The 20,070-nt window shown below is 42.4% G+C and overlaps 2 protein-coding genes across 2 annotated transcripts; both read right to left on the bottom strand.

The window, feature by feature from the left end:
- Nucleotides 1-567: 567 nt before the first annotated feature.
- On the bottom strand, nt 568-6,106 carry asah1b (N-acylsphingosine amidohydrolase (acid ceramidase) 1b). Its single transcript, XM_079998943.1, has 14 exons — nt 5,969-6,106; nt 5,799-5,845; nt 4,862-4,952; nt 4,687-4,773; nt 3,633-3,711; nt 3,454-3,528; nt 3,308-3,353; nt 3,078-3,222; nt 2,524-2,578; nt 2,291-2,372; nt 1,800-1,931; nt 1,544-1,667; nt 1,371-1,427; nt 568-1,240 (listed from the first exon to the last, which is right to left on the bottom strand). The coding sequence occupies exons 1-14, from the start codon at nt 6,035-6,037 to the stop codon at nt 1,151-1,153; spliced, it is 1,179 nt and encodes a 392-aa protein (XP_079855069.1). The 5' UTR covers nt 6,038-6,106; the 3' UTR covers nt 568-1,150.
- Nucleotides 6,107-12,866: 6,760 nt separating this feature from the next.
- frg1 (FSHD region gene 1) lies at nt 12,867-19,955 on the bottom strand. The gene is made up of 9 exons (XM_079998680.1): nt 19,832-19,955; nt 19,244-19,311; nt 18,467-18,589; nt 17,709-17,766; nt 15,892-16,006; nt 15,594-15,698; nt 15,363-15,454; nt 13,546-13,656; nt 12,867-13,023 (listed from the first exon to the last, which is right to left on the bottom strand). The coding sequence occupies exons 1-9, from the start codon at nt 19,888-19,890 to the stop codon at nt 12,987-12,989; spliced, it is 768 nt and encodes a 255-aa protein (XP_079854806.1). The 5' UTR covers nt 19,891-19,955; the 3' UTR covers nt 12,867-12,986.
- Between the last annotated feature and the right edge of the window lie 115 nt (nt 19,956-20,070).

Below are 20,070 nucleotides of genomic sequence, written 5' to 3'. Positions count from 1 at the left end.
TTCAACCCAGATCTTGAATATAGAAAGTACAGCATTTTAAACAGTCCTTTCCTAAAGAATATTTTTTGCAATCATCTAAATAAAATACATTTGACATTTCTTTAAATTGTACTTTCCTCATTTCCTCCCAAGAACTCAACCTTTCCCTGTGGGTTGTTTCTAAATCCAAAGAAATTCTGGATGAAATGTTTTGACATATATTCTTAATTTTGGTTTACGCAATACATCTACTCCCTGCCTCCCAGTCGCAATTGTGAAACACATGGTAAATCAGTCACACGGGGGGAAAGACATTCTTGACTTGCCCATTGATATTTCCCAATTGAATACATTGTCGTTTTAATTAGGCATAGTGGGAGGTATAATCAGAGCAGATGTGTGTTAGGTTTCCACCCCAAACCACTGAAGTACACAAGGATGACTTTAAGTCTTTCCATTCTCTTCAGATCATATTGCCACAAACAGAACTAGGTGACCAGAGCCAGTTCAATGGTCTACAGTAACACCTAAATACAAGAAGGTTAATACAGGAATCGAGACAACGAGGAAAAAATTAAAATAGTTACTTTATTAACAATAACATGATTCGAAGAGGTAAATCCTTTTTTCAGTAGCAAAGAGTGAAATGGTTAGTTATGTAGTGCTGCTACAACCTGCTCTCTAGGTTTGGCTCGTAAAGCCTGAAAGGAATGTGTGTACAGAACGCTGAATAATGGAGACTTCCTCAAGTCTTGTTATTTTTAAGGGAAAACATGGCTGAATAAAAGGAAAGCAGTTTGATGCATTGACTTCCGCCACAACGTTCCGAAGTCCTCTTGCAACCTTCCAGGGTCAGGAAAACCCACGTTGAGAACCAGTGCATGCTGGCGTATCGCATTACAAAATACCAGTGCAAAACAAATACTCCCAGAGGTTTTGGTTTTCCGACATCAAAAATACCCTGTTTGATAAGTCACAACAGTTAAATCACTAAACCTGCGTTTCTGGTTAAAAAACGATCTAGCCGAGGCAAACTTTGGCTCCAATGATTAGTTAGCTGTGCAAATATTTGAGACAACATTCTGTCCTGATGTCATCGGGACCCAACTCTTGATTAGATTTTTTTTTTTTTTTTTTTGTTGCAATCATGCTTGCACAAACTGATGGGGCTTCACCAGGGCATGCAGGGGTCGGGGCAGTTTCGGATGTAGGACTCCAGGCTGCCCCTGGAGACCTCCATAAGAGTGGTGTAGGTGGTCAACTAGGAGATGAAATTGAAAAAGAAATGTCAGTGTCTGAGCAATCAACGAGTTATCAAATAGTACGATACTATATACACTTTGTAACAATATACAGCCTAATTTATCGTGTTCACAAATACAAACACTCACCTTGTTGAGGACGGGCTTGGTTGAAAGCATGTCATACATGGTTTTCAGAGTGATGTTCTGCCAAGAGGGGAAAAAAAAAAAAAAAAAGTCCAAAGTGATGCACTGTGATGCTTTAGATAATGAAACTGAAATAAATAACCAGAGTGTCGGAGTCGTCCTCATGTAGTACTCACAGCCTGCATGGTCTGGTTCATGCACTTCATGGCTGGAGTCCTGCGGTCGTCCAGGAACAGCGGCGCCTTCCAGTGGTCGTAGTTGGTCTCCAGGACGTACCAGCGGCCCAGCTTCAGGTTTATTCTTACAAAAACAACAGAATCGTGCGTGTGGTGTATTATTATAACTCCGTCCATCAGTCAACTGCAGCATTGTGTTCATACATTTATTTTTTTCCTTTTTTCAAATCAGCATTTAAGCTGCAAATGTACTCACTCCCAGATGTCCAGGCTCAGCAGCCTGGACCTGGTGATGACGCAGCCCTGGCCCGTCTGGTTCCCTCCTAGGATGAAGTAGGCCGGGGCCAGCAGCTTGCTCTGGGCCAGCCGCGTTTTGGCGTCTTCATAGCTGATGAGAAAGACAAAATGTATTCACAAGGTCAAATTGTATTTCCGTTCCTAGGACCCGATAAGAGCATCCACAACAGTCGTCTTCGACACTATTGTTAAGGACTTTGTATTAAACCATAATCTGTCCAACAAGAGTTCTATTTTGGAGAGTGGCATAAGTCCATTTCTTAAATCACATTTCTACATGCAAGTCAATGGAACCAGACTTGTAGGTCCAGACCTCTCGTTTTTAATTCTACTCTAGCATCCTAGAAACAGTCCTTGGTGGCTTTTTAAAAACCAGCCTGTGCTCGTCCCCTCCATTGCAGCTTGTTTCGTTATAGGATCCATAACAGCAACCGGGTTTGAAAACCAGACCTGGTGGCGTTCTCCAGGACGGCGCGCGTGAGGAAGCTCATCCACATCCCGTCTCTCTTCCCCAGGACCCAATCCAGGATTCCTGATTTGGGAAACAGAGGAAGACGAGAATAAATGAGATCAAACCCCCCCCCCTTACGAGTATATATACTCAAAGTGGTCATCATTCTTTTTACTAAAATGACATATACAGTATATGGTAAAGTACAAGAACACAGGAACAAAAAACTTGCCAAGATATCCTCCATCAAGGCTGAAACGCTCATTCATGGTTAGCGTAAATGTGTTCTATGAAGAAAAAATAAAAATACACAAAAGTTAGATCTTGGCTGATATTTGAAACATTGGGGCAGTTTGGCGGACACCGATTTTGGCCTAATCTTCGACTAAATCACACTTTTAATCTGCAATAACTGAAATGGCCTTTATCCGTCACGGTTTAATAGACTCTGACTTGCCCTGGTCTTTAAAAAGAATCTGGTTTCCAGAAGGAAGGTCAGCGCTGATCTAGGTCTAAGTGAAGGCTTAAATCAACCAGGTTGATCTGGACTAAGACCAGACAGAGGGAGCGGACTAGTCCTTCATGAACTTAATCTAAGACTTCCTCGTCTGCAACTGACCCACCTTAAGCGAAGCAACGTCTGAGGCATTTTTTAAATTCTGGATTAATTCAAGTCTGATTAGTTTAGTCCTGATTTAGATTCAAACTGTCCGAAACCGCCCCATAGTGTTCCTAAAACAGCATTTAAATGCAGTACATGACGCGGTTTGATCGGAAATATCCTACAGGCTTGATGCCGGTCAGCATGCCCACGTATCCGGCGAAGTTGGTCGACTTGAACACTGTGTTGTTGTTTCTGGTGAAGTCGATGTTGACGACGAGAGGCTTCAGCCGCTCGCTGACCGTCCACGACTTGTTCTTTATGTCCCACCTGCAGTGTACGGAATACGTGCTATTAGAGAGGAAATCCATGGGGGGGGGGGATTTATAAAACGCCCAACTGAAGACACTCTTACCCCATAAATAATCCAAAATCCAGATTTCTCCCGTGGAAAAGGTTTCCTTTAGAATGTGGACGCCAAACAAAAGGTGGTGTTGATTTATCTATTTTGTATGAAACCCAAATTCACACCAGTCCACAAGGCGGCCCGGGGCTGCTTACCTTTGGCGTCTTCCGCTACGACCGAGGTGCACACGGTGAACACCTCGTAGAAGATGTTGAACAAGACAACTTCTCCTAAAAAAAAAAAAAAACAAAATAGACGATGAAAAAACAGGTCAAAGTCAACGGGAAGCCTCGTCACCTCCTTGAGAATTGAATGGAGAAAAGCATTTCCTCACCAAGAGGAGCTCCGCAGGCGGCTGAAACTCCTTTGATTTCATCAGCGAAAGGGTAGGGAAGGGTTTCCACGAGCAGAGGCTGCAAAATCACATTTGATGAGGAATCCAATGGGCTACCGGTGCCACGATTCGACTTTGATGTCACGACTCAAAACGTTTTTATTTTTTCCCCCAGCATTGACAGCTGCGCCATTGTTGGACTAATCCAGTCTTGATTTCTAAAGAAAAACACTTGTTTCTAAATAAGTCACTCTTATTTGAATATCATGAATAACAAAAATATGACAATAGTTAAACAACACACCTAAACAGTTGTGAGCCTTAACAAAACTAGACTTTAGAATAAGTTAGTTATTACACTACTTTTAAGTTATTCACCAAAATATACGTAGAAAAACGGATGCTATTTTTGCCCGAGTAGCATTTGCTACTTTTTTTTTTTTTTTTTTGCATTTTCGCTGGTAGTATAGCCATCTCTTCCCCAAACAAAGCAAATAAAAAGTCTAGATGTAATGGATTTACGCCATTTCCTGATGCCGCTCTGCTCTGAACTGATTGTTCCTGACAAAACCCGCCCGTGTGCTCACAGCCCCGGTGGCGAATACCCCGCGGCCCGGAGAGTGACAGGCACACACAGTGAAACGCCGGAGGAGAGGGAGGTGCGCTCGTGAGTCTCCACCAACGCGGACTTCACACACCGTTACGGAATGTTTCTCCCTATGTGTTCACTGTGCAACAAACTAGATGACTCATACTGAGCCTGATTGTTGTTGTTTTTTTGTGTAATATTCAAATTCTATTCAAACTTCGTTCCTGCGGCCCTAGTGCCGGGTGGGCAGGCACCATGTGCGTTGAAGGTGCAGCGGACCCCTCCGAACCCGCAGCTCTCCCAACTCTGGTTGTGATTTTAAAGTTTTAAATCGAACGCTGACTTTGATTCCGAATCGCGACACCCTTAACTTTGACTATAATTAAAAAAAAAAACAACAAAAAAAAAACAAAAAACTTGAGGGACGACTGGGCGTACTTCTGACCAACAAAGCCAGATACTCACCAGTGAAACGTCCACCAGCTCTACCAGTTTCCCACTGGGCACGAAGGCATTAGCCAGGTCTTTAATGGTCTGGATCATGTTGACCAGCTACAGAAAACAAAGAATGTTACAACATGTTGCGTTTGCTTTTGTCTAAAGCGCAGCTGCGTTCTAAACTAATGAATCATATTCTTACGTCGGCCTTCTTCTCAGTAATGAGGGCCGTCCATCTCTTGCTTGGTGGTAAATCCAGGTCTACCGTGTACCAGGACACGCCTCCTTTATAGCTGAAATATATAACAGTCACTTACATCAGGCCAAGCAGGAAGAACGATGTGTCCTTGCCGTATTTAGGCCACTGAGCTCTAACCTTATTTGTTGACAGCAATGAACACTTTGGAAACAAAAGCGGCATTTTTGGCTCAACCCTACTGTCGCGTTACGGTACAATCTGCGATTTCAAACCTTCCCCCCCCATCCACATGATTAACTTGATCTGCTCTTCGGGCCTTGTGCCATCCTCCACACAAGGGTTTGTATGTGCACAACTTTAAGTGAAGGGTTGGTGTGGGATTCTAATTTAGGACGACCGCGTTGTTTCTGCCCAAATCTGGCCAAAGAAAATGGATCCGTCAGAATATAATCAAAGGGTAAATAGGGTCCAATTCAGAGTCCAGGAGGTTAGTTTTGCAACCATGTCATTTAAAACTAAATCAAATCGTTTCCATACTTCAATACTTGTTTCTTTTATACAATGCCACTTTGGATTGCCCTTGTGTATGAAGTGTGCTCTGAATCTCAAACTTTATGGTAATAACCACTAAAGGGCTGACCAAAACGGGAGAATTACTGTTAGGTGGGACTGAAGTTAACACAGAAAGAGGGTTAAGCATGGGACGAGATTAAGTCAGTGATCCTCAACCTTTTTCATATCATAGACCCTAAATGGAAATACCCCATCCTCAGCCACAGACCCCATTTGATAAGATTTTTTTCCCGCTGGGTCCCCATTCTGAAAATACTATCCCTCTCTGCCAAACCTTCACACCTGTCTATAGTATAGGTAGCTTTAGATAGATATAAAAAAAGGTCAAGACTAATATTAGGCAGAGAACCGGTTGTACTGCACTTACGTGGGTCCCTTCGGAGGATACATGTCTGTCCGGCAGTCCTCCGTGTACTGAGGATCAGAAACAACAACAACAAACACACTGAGGAACCTGGTATGAAACACGGTGCAGTTACGCACCATTAACTTCGGGTCAACGCGGTTCCTCTGAAACCAGCAATGGCGGGTACCTACCGGCGGTATAAACTGCGCCGACGTGAGGGAAACCGCGGCGAACAAAACGATAAAAACACACAGAGCCATGTTGGAGCCGGAGGACGGGGCGGACGCCGCCTCCGCTGCCTTGCGCTTAAGTAACCTGCGAACACGGAAGTTAAGGTGAATGAAGTAAGTGACGGGACGCGCTCTACACGGGGGGGGGGGGGGGGGGGGGGGGTAGTAGGAAGCTTGAAGCGCAGTTTAATTAAAAAAAAAAAATCTACCGTGTAGTACGTGTAACTTTCACGAAGATTATTCCAAAATGATTTTTTTTTTTTAATAATAGACGGTATATACTTTGCCGAATAAGCGAGGAAAGCCTCAAATAAGATGTGGCATAACTTGTCCACACCCCTATAACATCACGGGAAACTATAGTGGTCGGATCCAGAGAGCGGACGACCGCGGGAAGTGAAACTAATGCACGTGACTTGCCTGTCAGCCAGCGTTGCCAGGTCCGCGGTTTCCACGCGAACTTGGGCTACTTTTGGAAGCGTCGCCGCGGGTTTGATTTGCTGTCTGCGGGTCGCGTTAACCTATTTTCCACGCCGATGGCATGAATAACATGCGTAAACAACAATGATCAAAACGGGGCTGGGATGACGTATGGAGCGGCCTGGGACGAAACCGTGCGTAGTGGGGAAACCTTCTCCGTGAGTCTACCCCCTCCCCGGGCTGGCTTTCCGCTGGTTTTAGCCCACAGACTTGGCAACCCTGCTGTCAGTAAACTCAGGTGGGTCTGGGTCTCAAATTTCATGTGGCGTGACTATGCAATGGGGTGTATAATAATAATAATAATAATAATGATATAAAACAGTGTATTGGAATCCTACAAAGCAAAAGAGAAACACTCTGCAATGGGCCCTTTTCCCAGCGGACTTTTTGACATAGACAGCTGAAGTGAATAACATAAATTGTGGGTGTGATTCATTGTGGTGTTTCTGTGCCTGCATGGAGTTCACTGTGCCGGGGTATCAATGCTGGGACACAGCAACAGCTCAATGAAACAGACCCACAATGAACGCTTTAATTAACTGCGGCTGTGTTGAACCACTTATACGTGTCAGGATGTCTGCTGGGAAAAGGGCCCACTGCCAGGGCGAGAGGAATGCAAAAAAAGGAGACATAGTCAGGTCATCAACCCGGTCCATAAACGCCCCCCCCCCCCCAAAGCAGAAATCCAATCAATAAAACCACACTGGATCGCCAGGCAGTGATTAGAACATGGCGTTCTCCCGGTCTCCTGTGTCACTACTCCGCAGCAGTTTAACTGCTAATGATTAATACAATTAATTGTCGTTAATCTATCTTTACAGAAGAACAGCAACTGTGATATCGTGCATCTGTATTTTAAAGGGATCTCTGAAAATGGAGAGCTGCCAGGACGGCGTTTTTTTCACACCAGCCAGCAGCCTGACACGGTGCCACCTAAACCTAACCATCTCTAACATTATACCTTAACTTAACCATCTCTAAACTTATACCTAAACCTAACCATCTCTAACATTATACCTTAACTTAACCATCTCTAAACTTATACCTAAACCTAACCATCTCTAAACTTATACCTAAACCTAACCATCTCTTAACTTATACCTAAACCTAACCATCCCTCACATTAGACATAAACTTAACCATCTCTAAACTTATACTTAAACTTAACCATCTTTAACATAATATCTAACCATAACCATCTCGAACATTATACCTAAACTTAACCATCCCTAACCTTATACCTAAACTTAACTATCTCTGACCATTTTTCCAAAACCCCAATAGTCCGAAACATGTCCCATTAGACATGAACAATACCCGAACGCTAACCATCTCTAACCTCATATCCAATCTTAACCATCTCTAACATTATACCTAAACGTAACCATCTCTAACATTATACCTAAACTTAACCATCTTTGACATTATACCTAATCCGACATTTTATAGACTATTGGGGTTTTGCAATAATGAGCTGTCAGACAAAATGGCAGTCCTCCCAGGAGAACCAGTCAAAAAAGTGCCTTTTTACTCAAAAAAATGGTTTAGGGTATTCAGCTATTCAGTTAATTGAGACTGTGAAAAGCTGTCCAAAGGTTCTTTCTCCAAAAACAAGACCTACCTACTTACCTCGTGGCCATCACGTCGATTTTAATGAGCTTTGAAGCACAGAAACCAGAGGGGTATTCCCTGAAGGTTGCTAGGATTAGTGCACTCTAGGTGCACGGGGCACTCGTTGCTGGGGGCCGGGCTGCGGGTGGGACGTCTGCTGCCCTCTGGTCTATGGTCCACATGCGCGACGGCAGGCGGCTGGTCAAGGGCCCGATGGCGGTGCGGAGCTGCCCGGCATAGCGGAGGCGCATGACAGGCCACACTGCGCCTGTGGCTGGTCGCTGTGGGTTTGGGTGCTGGACCACAGTGTTGGAGGTGGGCATGTTTGGGTCCGCGGGGTGGGGGGGTCTGCATGGCCGCTGTCCGGCTTGCTGCACCCCTGTGTTGATCTTGTTGCGCTTCGCCTATCTCTCCAAGTGCCAAAACTCATACTCAGCACATACACCACACAATATCAGCCATCATATTAACCTAGAACACATACACTCGCACACAAATCTTACTCCGAACAACACTCCACCAGACCAGGGTCTGCGGGGCAGGAGGGGTGCAAGTGATTCAGGTTCAACTTGCTTGGAGGACTCGCACCCCCACATCCTGCAATTTTAAATGCAATTGCCAACAGCACACATTGAGCATTGGGGTTTTCCGGGGTGGCGGGGCGCTGGTGAGTTGGTGTGGGGGTATGGTTGGCCGGGTGGGCCCCCTTATCGTGATTGTGGCGCCGCCCCTTGCGGTTGCCTGCGCGAGCGCCTCTGTCGATTATGCCAATTTTAATATTTTTCACGGTTATTGTGCATAATCTCCGGGGGCATTGCAATGACATTTCACTGCATATACACTATGTATGAAGGTATGTATATGTATGTGACAAATAAACCTCTTGAATCTTGAATCTTGCTGTCTGGGTTCGAGTCCTGGCGGCTTGCGCCTGGTGGTTTCTGGCATGCTGCGACCTGGCGGGGCTGCTGACAGCACCATGGGTGCCTTCCGGGGCCCCTGGGACACTGCTTGCTGTTGTGGGTGTGGGTTGGGGTGGGGGTGGGGGACCTTTGCTCCCACTGAGCAGCTTCCCTGCAGCGGGTGCCTCGCGTGCCGGGGGTGGTGGAGGGCCCACATACCTGGCGGCCTGCTGGCGCTGGCAGGGGATGGGTCTTGCGTCTGCACATATGTATATGCACATATATATATGTGTGTGCGCCTTGGTGGTGCAGGGTCTCCTCGCGCTCTCTGGTACTGGCTTATGCTCCTAGGGGCCGGGTGTGGGTGTTGCTCCACAGGCTTCCGGCTTCTCTGGGTTCTGGGGGGTCTTCTGTGGCTGCAGGGCGGGGTGCTCTGGGCTTTCCTGCGGCCGTGGGGTGGCTGTACGGCTTCAGAATTCAGTCCTGTACATTCACCGGTGGACACTTCACACGCACAAACATCAATACCAACACCAACACCTGCTTTGAACACACCCCAACACCCTCCTGGTTAAATCCCTCTCCTTTTCTCCCTCATTTATTGCCATAACTATGACAGGAAAAGCCATGTGCCCAATTGCTGTTCCAATTTTTGGATACATGTTGTCTGATGTTTATATGTTTTTCCATATACATGTTGTTTGGTTCTATGTTTATGTTTTTCCACGTACATGTTGTTTGGTTCTATGTTTTCGTTTTTCCATGTACATGTTGTTGTTTGGTTCTATGTTTATTTGTCTCACCCATGGTGATTAATCTCCTCTTGGAGTAGTGTTTAGTTGTTTATAGACCCAAACATGGAGAAATAGTTCACCAAAGAGGGGGATTGGTGGTGGTTCTGTATAACAAAAAGCTGTGCTCTTGTCATCCTACAGGTCGTCCACAGGACAGAGTTATTGCAGCAGTTCTTGATGATTTAAGAATTAATAAAGAGTTGCATTGCAGGTTGAGAAATTGAACTCCACTTGCAGACTAACCAGTATAGCACCGCAACCAAACTCCTGATCTACCAAATCTGTGTACTATCAACATTACTCTATGGTGCAGAATGTTGAGAGAATGAAAAGAACAGAACAGGATACTCACAAACTAGCCAACCTCCCCACATCATGCCTACATAAGATATTGCATACATTCTGGCCAAATATAATCTCCAAAAATAATGTGAAAATCCCCCAGCAAGATGGCATACACTCCAAACTCAAGAGAGTATGGAGTGTATGTTATCAGAGACATAGGTGGATCTGGATCGGCCACATGCTCAGAATGGATATCAAAGCAATCCCAAAATTCGCATTACACTGGACCCCAGAAGGCAAAAGAAGAAGAGCAAGGCCTAAAAATATGGCGCAGGACAATAGAGAAAGAACTCCAACAGAGCTGAGGAGGCCATAGAGAAGATGGCCAAAGACAGAAGCAAGTGGAAGGACTTTGTTGCTGCCTTATGTGCGAGCCTGCACAATGGCGATGAGTGAGTGATGTTCAACTCCCCCAATATCATAGTCTATAATATAAAATAATATCAAGATACAGTAAATAAAATAAAGAGGCACCTATGTAGCTGAATAAAATAAGTAAAATATTGTGTAAAATTATAAAAAATATATGACCTGCAATTGCATCACATTTAAGGGCTGATTGCGGCCACAAATTTCATGAAAAGGTTATTCTGGGACCCTAAATGGGTCTATTCTCCAGGGAACGCAGCTCCTTCATCAATCAGCCTGTCAACTGCGTTTGTGCAAATCAGAAAATATTGTAGATATTAAAAAACATATATATAATTTATATTTATATATCATTTATATTTATATATCTTTTATTATTATATATATATACTTAAAAAAATTGCAATTAATTACATTTTTAAAACTAAAATAATAATTTGCTATCTATATAATATATATTATATAAAGTATATATATTTTTGATATATCTATAGTTTATGTATATATATTTATGGGTAAAAAGGCATGTTGTCAATTTCATTTAGGAAGATAGCAATAACCACATATATTCAGGTAATATACAGTCTACACCGATCAGCCACAACATTAAACCACTGACAGGTGAAGTGAATAACATTGTTCATCTCGTTCCAGTCGCACCTGTCAAGGGGTGGGATATATTAGGCAGCAAGTGAACAGTCAGTTGTTGAAGTTGATGTGTTGGAAGCAGGAAAAATGGGCAAGCGTAAGGATCTGAGGGACTTTGACAAGGGCCAAATTGTGATGGCTACACGACTAGGTCAGAGCATCTCCAAAACAGCAGGTCTTGTGGGGTGTTCCTGGTATGCAGTGGTTAGTACCTACAAAAAGTGGTACAAGGAAGGACGACCGGTGAACCAGCGACAGGGTCATGGACGCCCAAGGCTCACTGATGCACGTGAGGAGCGAAGTCCAGCCCGTCTGGTCCGATCCCCTAGAAGAGCTGCTGTAGTACAAATTGTTGACAAAGTTAATACTGCTGTGATAGAAAGGTGTCAGAACACACAGTGCATCACAGCTTGCTGTGTGTGGGGCTGTGGAGCTGCAGACGGGTCAGAGTGCCCATGCTGTGCCATCCACCGTCAAAAGCACCTGGGAATGTGAGCCTCAGAACTGGACCATGGAGCAATGGAAGAAGGTGGCCTGCTTGGATGAATCACGTTTTCTTCTACATCATGTGGATGGACGGGGTTCGGGTCCGATCCGATTGAGCATCTGTGGGATGTGCTGGGACAACAAGCCTGATCCATGGAGGCCCCACCTCACAACTTCCAGGACTTAAAGGATCTGCTGCTAACGTCTCGGTGCCAGACACCACAGGACACCTTCAGAGGTCTTGTGGAGTCCATGCCTCCACGGGTCCAAAATATTTTGGCGGCACGAGGGGGAGCGACACAATATTAGCGGTTATTAGTGGTGGTTTAATGTTACGGCTGATCGGTGTATAAATACATTTAATATGAATGTTTCACTTTCAGGATATAATTACAATATGGAGCTTATAATGCAGAAATACTGTAAAGTCAGGCATCAGTTTTGTGTTGGACTGCTGAACAGTGACCCTCTTAGTCACTTAACGAGTCCTCAAATTAGCCTGCTCTCGACTAGGCTAGCTCCAAGGTATTCACATGTTGCCATGGTAACCTAGCTGGCATGTTTTCTCGCGGGATATTAGGAACCCTCTTATACCACAAGGTAGTCAGGCTAGCAGAATTTAGCCTCGCTTACGGTGTAAGTGTAGTGGGAAGGTTACAGAACTTAGAGCAACACATTGTTTTTTTCTATTGAAATAGTGGAGCGAGCATAGCGTTCTCGCTCAGTGTCACTCCCAAGAGACGAGTCAGTCTGGTAAACAGTACTATTTTGTCAGATGAATTGCTGAAATATTCAGCCAGCGACACACTCCACGGCTAGAGATTATGAAAGGGTATGTATCTGTGTACTTAGACAGTCTTGTCCTCTGCAGAGACAAACTCAGATCTTTTTTTTTTTTTTTAAATAATAAATGATCTGAAATTAAAGAACCTCTTCTCCAGGGTGACTTTCTTTTTCCAAGCCACAGATTGGCGTCACGAACAAGACCAACCTTCAGGGAATACCCCCAGGATGAAATAACAATTAAGAACTTACTTACTTCAATGCCATCCTAAATCTGTACTTCAATTTAATTAATGAACAGATGATGACACTGAAAGATCATAAGCAATCAAAGGATGTCATCATCCAGCACTACAATCAGGACTGTAATATAATATGGAGATTTCTATTAAACATACAACGGACTGAAATGGCATCAAGATCAATAGGCCGACATTGCCCTGCATGGAAAAACAAAATTTATTCATGTGACATATAAAAAAAAGAAACATATCAGAATGTTGAATAAAACAACCCAGTCAAGTTGAACAATCAAATTGATGACGAGAAAAAGTTTATTCTTCACTTGCAGTATCGGTCTGCTTTCATTTTGCTTCTCCTAGAGTGAGAAACAAATGCTCAGTCAGTGGTGTACAAACAATTAGTAAATATCACTGATGATAACTTTGCATACGGCATTCACACGTTAAACAAAAGATTGCCGAAGTTGATCACCAATTATCTAGATTTGGTCCAAATATTTACCTCCCAGACTATTTTTTTCAATTTAGAGGTTTTGTCTGAGGACAAAATAGTAAAATAAAAAATACATTTAATTTAAAAATGCATACTTCCACCAATACATTAGTTACACTAATAAGTTCTTAGTATAAGCGAAATATTCAAAATGAATATGAAAACAATTTGAAAGCCTAAAAGTGCAAAAAGGTTCTTAAAAAAAATAAATAAAAAATTGATCTATACAAGTATATCAAGCTATACATACATCTATACACATACACATTTTAAACCAACTTCTCTATATCTTCATGTCAAGACACTAAAAAAAACGCAATGTATTTGAGAGTCTCCTGCACTGCTCAGCATTTCAGTTTCAAACGGAGCTTGCTGACTGTTTCACCTGTCCAGTAAAGCCTCGTGGAATTTTCCGTCCGTCCGGGCTTTCTTCAGCGTGGTTTTGTCCCCCTCGTTGACCCTGAGGCGGCGATCCTGGAAACTCTGGAACTTCTTCCTGCAAAGCACACGCTGATTAGATCGGATTCTAAAATTCTGCACACAAAGCTGATTTTAAGTTTTGCTTGTTTGTTACCCTATTTTTTTTTTTTTTATCCAAATTTCTTTTTTTTGTATATTTTTTTCCATTCTGATTAAAAATAACCCAGTAAACTGGATTTATGAATACAGACACTATCCTGTCTGTAACAGCTTAACCAATCCCACATATTTCACAGTGTAATACAATATATACAGATATAGAAGCACATTAATAACATTAACAAACCCCTGTCCCTATCTTGACACCTCTGTGATGTTTTGCTGAACTCGCGGAGGGCACTCCGACAGTGTTTTACGATTCCGAAGCAACACTCAATTCTCAAACACATTTGCGATTCCAGGCACCGCAGCTCAAGGGCAGCCATTATCATAACGCCAACATGAGGACTCCATCTCCCCAATGTTCTACAAATGGAGCGAATAATGGAGTGGGAGGGAAAAAAAAAAGCCAGGCCTGCCAACCAGAAAACAGCTCTAGACATATTTCCTTGGACTTAATAGGCCAGAGACGGGCGCCCAGGAGGGAAAAAAAAACAAAAAAAAACAAAACACTTGCGGCGCAGGAAACTTAGATGTGACATTTCCCCCACTTTCCCCATTTCCCATCCGGGCCCCAGCAGCCCATCAATCAATTCCATCTCCGGGGTTAGTGGATTAATGAGATGGTAGCTAACACACTCATCACACGTTCAGGATGTGATTTAGTTGTCAAACTATTACCAGCGGCTGAACAACAACAAAGAAAAAGTCTGAAATCACTGTCCAAAGAAGGTCAGGCCGTGGCCTTTCTCCTGACTCAAATGATTGTACTTGATCACATTGTTTAGGACGACACGGATGGGTTGAGTATAGAAAACTTTAAAAGGTGAGAATGTATTCTTTAACATTTACAAGCTATTCCTGTTTCTTTTTTTTTGAATTTCTTTGAAGGTTGGGGCAGTTGGATTACATTTTAAGAATGAAAAAAACCCAACATGTGATTAAATTCCACAATTTAGTAAAATCCACAAATCATTCTCCATGAAGCAAGCTAGTATATCGCTCAAGTATTTTTCAAGGTGTGTTTCTAAATCTGTAAATAAAGCAAGCCCTGAGCTAGAAGCGGCTTTATTGTTGAAGTCCTTTTATTTACAACTGATGTCCTACACATTGAACCGTAGTCGATTTTTTTGGTAGATTTGAGTGGGACTTTTCAACCTGCTTCATATTTTACTCTAATGTTTTGAGACTGATTGTGAAAGATTAAGATTCCACAATCACGTTTCCACCAAAATTGCAGGGGGATTTTAAGCCGATGTTAGAAATGTCATCCATCCAATGTGGATTTGGTGTTTCCATCAGTTTGGTTGAAGCTGAATGAACAGCGTAGATGAATCATAATGTCTAATGTTGTAACATTCAATGTCAATAAATGCCTCTTCATCACAAGGTGGATATGTCTCATTACACTATTATGATAGTGTCATAAAATCAACAAAAAATGATTAAATTGTCAATGAATCGTCAACTAAAATGTTATGGTCATGAGAGACGTAGATAGTTTCATGCATACTATTACTCTTCCTTATGGTGCCCTTGTTGGTTTATGGAATTCATTTAGTTTCATTTGATTAAGCCTCAGCCCTGCAGAGCAGATGTGGGGGAGGCGGCTCATATACGCACACGTAGTTGATTTCACAGTTCGTCACGTTGCCCCGGTCCTCATCTACAAGGTCGTCCGTCCGCTTGATCTCCTTCTCCACACATGACCTGATCTGTTCATCACCCACCGAGACAAACAATGGGGGGGGGATAAAGAGGCAGCGTTTAACATTCTGGATCCTGCAGAGAGAGTTCGCCCGAGACGCGGGTATTAAAGTGTAACCTTGTAAATGAGCAGCACTTAGACATCACCTTGAGCATCTCGCCGTCTCCCGCCGTCTTGCTCTTCGCCTCAATATCACCGCTGTCACTGTAGGAAATGAAGCAGCTGTTCGCCGCCATAAGAGCCATTTTGCCCTGGGACGGTATGGAGGGGAGGAGGGGGGTGGGGGTAGAGCGAGGAGTCGAGGGTGGTGATTTCATACGCTGCTTTTCATCACTACCAAACCCATATAGGGTGAAGAGTACAGCTTTGTTTCTTGGCAAATAGGTTTTTATAAAGGGTCTTGAACGCACCCGCTCTCGTGGTGAAAGTGACAGAATAACTCACCTCCTGAAAAACTGGTTCCCACTGCTCCCTGGAGCCAATGGCATCCGAGCGCCCCACCACCAAACCCTCAGAATTGACACCAAAATACTTCCCATACCCAGACTTCAGCGCTATCCTGCGATAGGTAAGACATTATTAAATGTTATTAATCCCCATGGGGAAATTCAGGTGTCACAGCAGCAGAAAAACAGTGCAAATCAAGAAAGGGATAAGAAGTAAGTAAGTAAAGTAAAAGTAACATATGTACACATCTATCCACACCATGGCATCATAACAGTATCATTAAGCATATAGTTAAGTAAAGAATATACAGGTACTCCTCACTTAACGACATACCCGTTTATCGACCGTTCAGACTTATGACCAGCTCTCTGTATTGTGCACTGTGTACAATACCACGGCGCCTCAGTGTCAAGCATCTCATCGCGCATCACCCTTTATATACACGATATACAATATATACTGTATACACTATATATACACAGTACACTATATCAACTGTATATACACTATACACTGTATACATCTAACCAGCGCCTCAGTGTCAAGCATCTCATCGCCCATCAGAAGAAGAAGAAGAAAGAAACAGTCTTTAATTGTCACACGACACTCCACAACACATGCTTGCACACACACACACATGCACATGCTTTGATGGTGGCCGGTGAAATGGCTCCTCTGCTTTTGACCCATCCTGGCTTGTCCTTCCTCCGGGGGCACAGCCAGGAGCAGTGGGCAGCATACGTGGACGCGCCCGGGGACCAGGTGATAATGTCCATCGCTGGTCAGACGATGATGGGTGCATGTTTTTGGTGGGGGTCCTTACTGACGTGAGGTGGAGGAAACCCCATGTGAGCACGGGGAGAACATGCAAACTCCACACAGAAAGGCTCCTATTTGGGAGGTAACCCGCCGGAGCACGGTGCCAACAGCGCCCCAGGCGGGAATCGAACCCAGGACCTTCTTGCTGTGAGGCAGCAGTGCAATGCACTGCGCCACCGTGCCACATCACCCTTTATATACACGATATACAATATATACTGTATACACTATATATACACAGTACACTATATCAACTGTATATACACTATACACTGTATACATCTAACCAGTCTCAGTTTCGTTCCTGCAGTCTGTCAGTATTCATTACACTAGCATTCGTAATGGCCACGGCCCTTTACCGTGAAATAACACGAGTCCTCGCTTATCGACCAATTAGCTTTACGACCTGGTCCTAGGGACGGAACTCGGTCGTTATGTGAGGAGTACCTGTACTATATACTATTTATAATGATTTAGAATGCAGGGTGGTATTATAATGACCAAAGTATAATATAATATAGTAAAATAAAGTATGATATAACACAACACAGTATAATTATATGATGAGACGGTAATAATATAGCATAATAGTACAGTACAATATAATCAGTTATAGTCCAAACGATATTATAATGTCCATCATGTGCAAAAAACTGTCCATATTAATAGTTCAAGTGGTAAAAGAAGGCCAGGAGAGGCCAAGGTAAAACTCAGATAAAGTAACAGAGTATTTCTGAAATATTCAAAGGCTTGTAAAAATTATTTTGAACCACACAAAATATGTTCGCTCATAAATGTGGCAGCAAGTCCTCCTGTTTGATTGGTTTATGGCAGAGCGACGCTGCCTTTTTATTCCAGACCATAAATGACCATTTAAAATAAAATGTAGTCTTAAATTATTTCAGCTGTAGTGCAGAGGAACTGGAGAGGAAAGTGGGGATGAAGGATGATTTATAGAAATGCGCCTCGGGTAGTTTTGCTGCCATTAAACTCACCTGGAGTCTGACAGCTTGATGGCTGTAAACTGCTCTGGAGGATCCGGCCCTTCATCATCTGGAAATACACACAGAGCAACGCCTTGTGTAACACTGGACCTGATGCTTCACTGAACAAATTTTGAGATGCCAGTGTGGGTTCAATGCTAAATGTGTGTCTCAATGCATAACACAGCACAATATTTACATACAATTTTTCATCTTAAAAAAAAAAAAAAAAAAAAAAAAGAGTATACAGTATATTAAAAAAAAAGGACCATGACTGAAATATGCTTATTAGAAACATAATTATCTAATCATCATGCTGTCACACTCATATTGTATTTGATATGTTAATACACAATGATGTCATTATGAAAAAAAATGAACTATAATTGTCTGTCATTGGGGCTCAATGTTTACTTCTCATAACTATCCTTTCTAAAACAAACGAAAAAAAAGATTTATTTTCTTCTCACTATTACAGCAGAGCAAATGGAAAAGAATATGTGTAATATAAGTCAACACGCCACAATAGAGAACTACTCTCCAACTTTCCACTTTGATTTGGTTCCAGAATGTGTGTTGGAGGCGGAGGAGCTGGCAGGAGGATATAATTAGACTGCACGGGCAATCTGTGCTGTCGGTCTTTCTGTTTGTGATTTAACAGCTTTCCCTCGATAATATGATTTTTGTTTGCAAGCCAAATACACAATTGTGAATCAACAATGTCTCTTTCTTCCAAAACGCTGCCTATGCTCTAAAATGTCTCCTTTTACCTTTGTGTGGTGCACCGAGTGTGAAGAGGCCTGTGTCCAAGGCGTGGATGTACGAGTTGTTCTGCATCTCTAGGGCAACCGTTCCACTTATTTCCCCAAAACTGCTGACAGACCACCAGCCCCCTAGTGAGCACAAGGGTCAAAATGACTTAAGAGTTTATCTTCAGTACCACTGGTCAACAAATTCCTCATTAGAATTGAGGCATTTACTTATTTACAGTTAGGAATTCATCTATTGTGGATACTATTACTTTAAGCTCGAGTGTATGCGATAAAACACCCAATCAGATTATACATACAAGAATCAAACTTAGCATACAGAGCATTTATTGAACAAAGACAACATCAACATAAATATCTGATAAAAATCTCTAAAATATAAGGTAAAAAAAATGGACATTGTAACTTAACACTCACTCCTTCAGTCACTCCACCCCTTTAAATGTATTTTAAAGGAGGCATGTAAATAAAGTTGAATTTTTCAAGTTGCATTTTTAGAAGCATGATAAACAAAAATCACTTATATCTATATCATAACAATAACCCTGGTATTTGGTTATAAAGAAGATATCAAAGAGCTTATCACTAAGTTACCTTAAGTTGATTTATCTAGCATGTGTAAATAGACTAGCCTTTTAATTGGTACAAACTAGGTTCATAAATCATATATATATATATATATATATATATATATATATATATATATATATATATATATATATATATATATATATGAGTGTATAATATAAGTGTATAATACTGAGCAAGTACACATACCAATAATATCAGCCTTTTCTTCCTCTGCATCACGTTTCCTCTTCTTATCTTTATGCTTCTTCTTTTTCCTGAAAAGATTATGTTAAAAACAGGCGTTTGTATTTTTGTTGTTACGTCGTCAACATTTTCTTGTTTTGAGTGTAGGATTAAATTGCTTAAGGTGTCTAATGCTACAGTGGTGACTGGGACATAAATATATAGACATGTCGTGGTTTAGAGCCCAGATAGAAGCAGAAGGACTGCAGGAGGACCTTGCTTATTGTAGTACTTGTATGTTCAATTAAATGTATTTTAATTGTTTTGCTGAAATATTACACACGCGGTAGTAAAGTGTTGTTGATCCAGTCCATGGCACTTTATGGTGTAACTTATAACTCCAAAACTAATACCTAAGTCCCAAGGATTAAGGGGCATACATTGAAATCATTAAACTACAACAAATGGTTGTAGTAAACAAACACTTGCAGCAGGAATCCCGTTGAACCACCGCTAAACCAAGTTACAACGAAGGCACGGAAAATAAACCACTAGGGAGTCGTGTTTAATTCCTGTTTCGGTATCATTTCCACGAGGTTGCGAACAACTTACCCCTTATTCAGACCTTTCAAAACCAGTTTGGTTGACTTTACGCGAGAATATTCAGCCATTTTTGAGCTAACTCAAGCTAAGCTACCAGATGCTAGCAGACAGGAACACAAACACTGGGTGGAATAACTACGGCTGATGCAAAGGGACAAACTGTACTAAACCGACTACAGCTTGAATCGCTGACGGAGGCTCCAGGACGACGAATGAAGTAAAACTCCTTAAAGTACATGACACACAAT

The sequence above is a fragment of the Zeus faber genome (genome assembly GCF_960531495.2).
Source record: "Zeus faber genome assembly, chromosome: 4".
NCBI lineage: Eukaryota > Metazoa > Chordata > Actinopteri > Zeiformes > Zeidae > Zeus > Zeus faber.
Note: the sequence above shows the minus strand (reverse complement) of the source record. Positions and strands in the feature narration are given on the sequence as shown.

What these genes read in the sequence shown, in the direction of transcription:
- frg1 (XM_079998680.1), bottom strand. Translation starts at nt 19,890, where the DNA reads ATGGCTGAATATTCTCGCGTAAAGTCAACCAAACTGGTTTTGAAAGGT. An exon ending in TTGAAAGGTCTGAATAAGGG is followed by an intron (nt 19,312 to 19,831) that starts GTAAGTTGTTCG and finishes TAATCTTTTCAG; the next exon opens with GAAAAAGAAGAAGCATAAAG. An exon ending in ATCAAGCTGTCAGACTCCAG is followed by an intron (nt 16,007 to 17,708) that starts GTGAGTTTAATG and finishes TACCTATCGCAG; the next exon opens with GATAGCGCTGAAGTCTGGGT.
- asah1b (XM_079998943.1), bottom strand. Translation starts at nt 6,037, where the DNA reads ATGGCTCTGTGTGTTTTTATCGTTTTGTTCGCCGCGGTTTCCCTCACG. An exon ending in GATTTTGGATTATTTATGGG is followed by an intron (nt 3,223 to 3,307) that starts GTAAGAGTGTCT and finishes CGTACACTGCAG; the next exon opens with GTGGGACATAAAGAACAAGT. An exon ending in TGCTGACCGGCATCAAGCCT is followed by an intron (nt 2,579 to 3,077) that starts GTAGGATATTTC and finishes TTTTCTTCATAG; the next exon opens with AACACATTTACGCTAACCAT.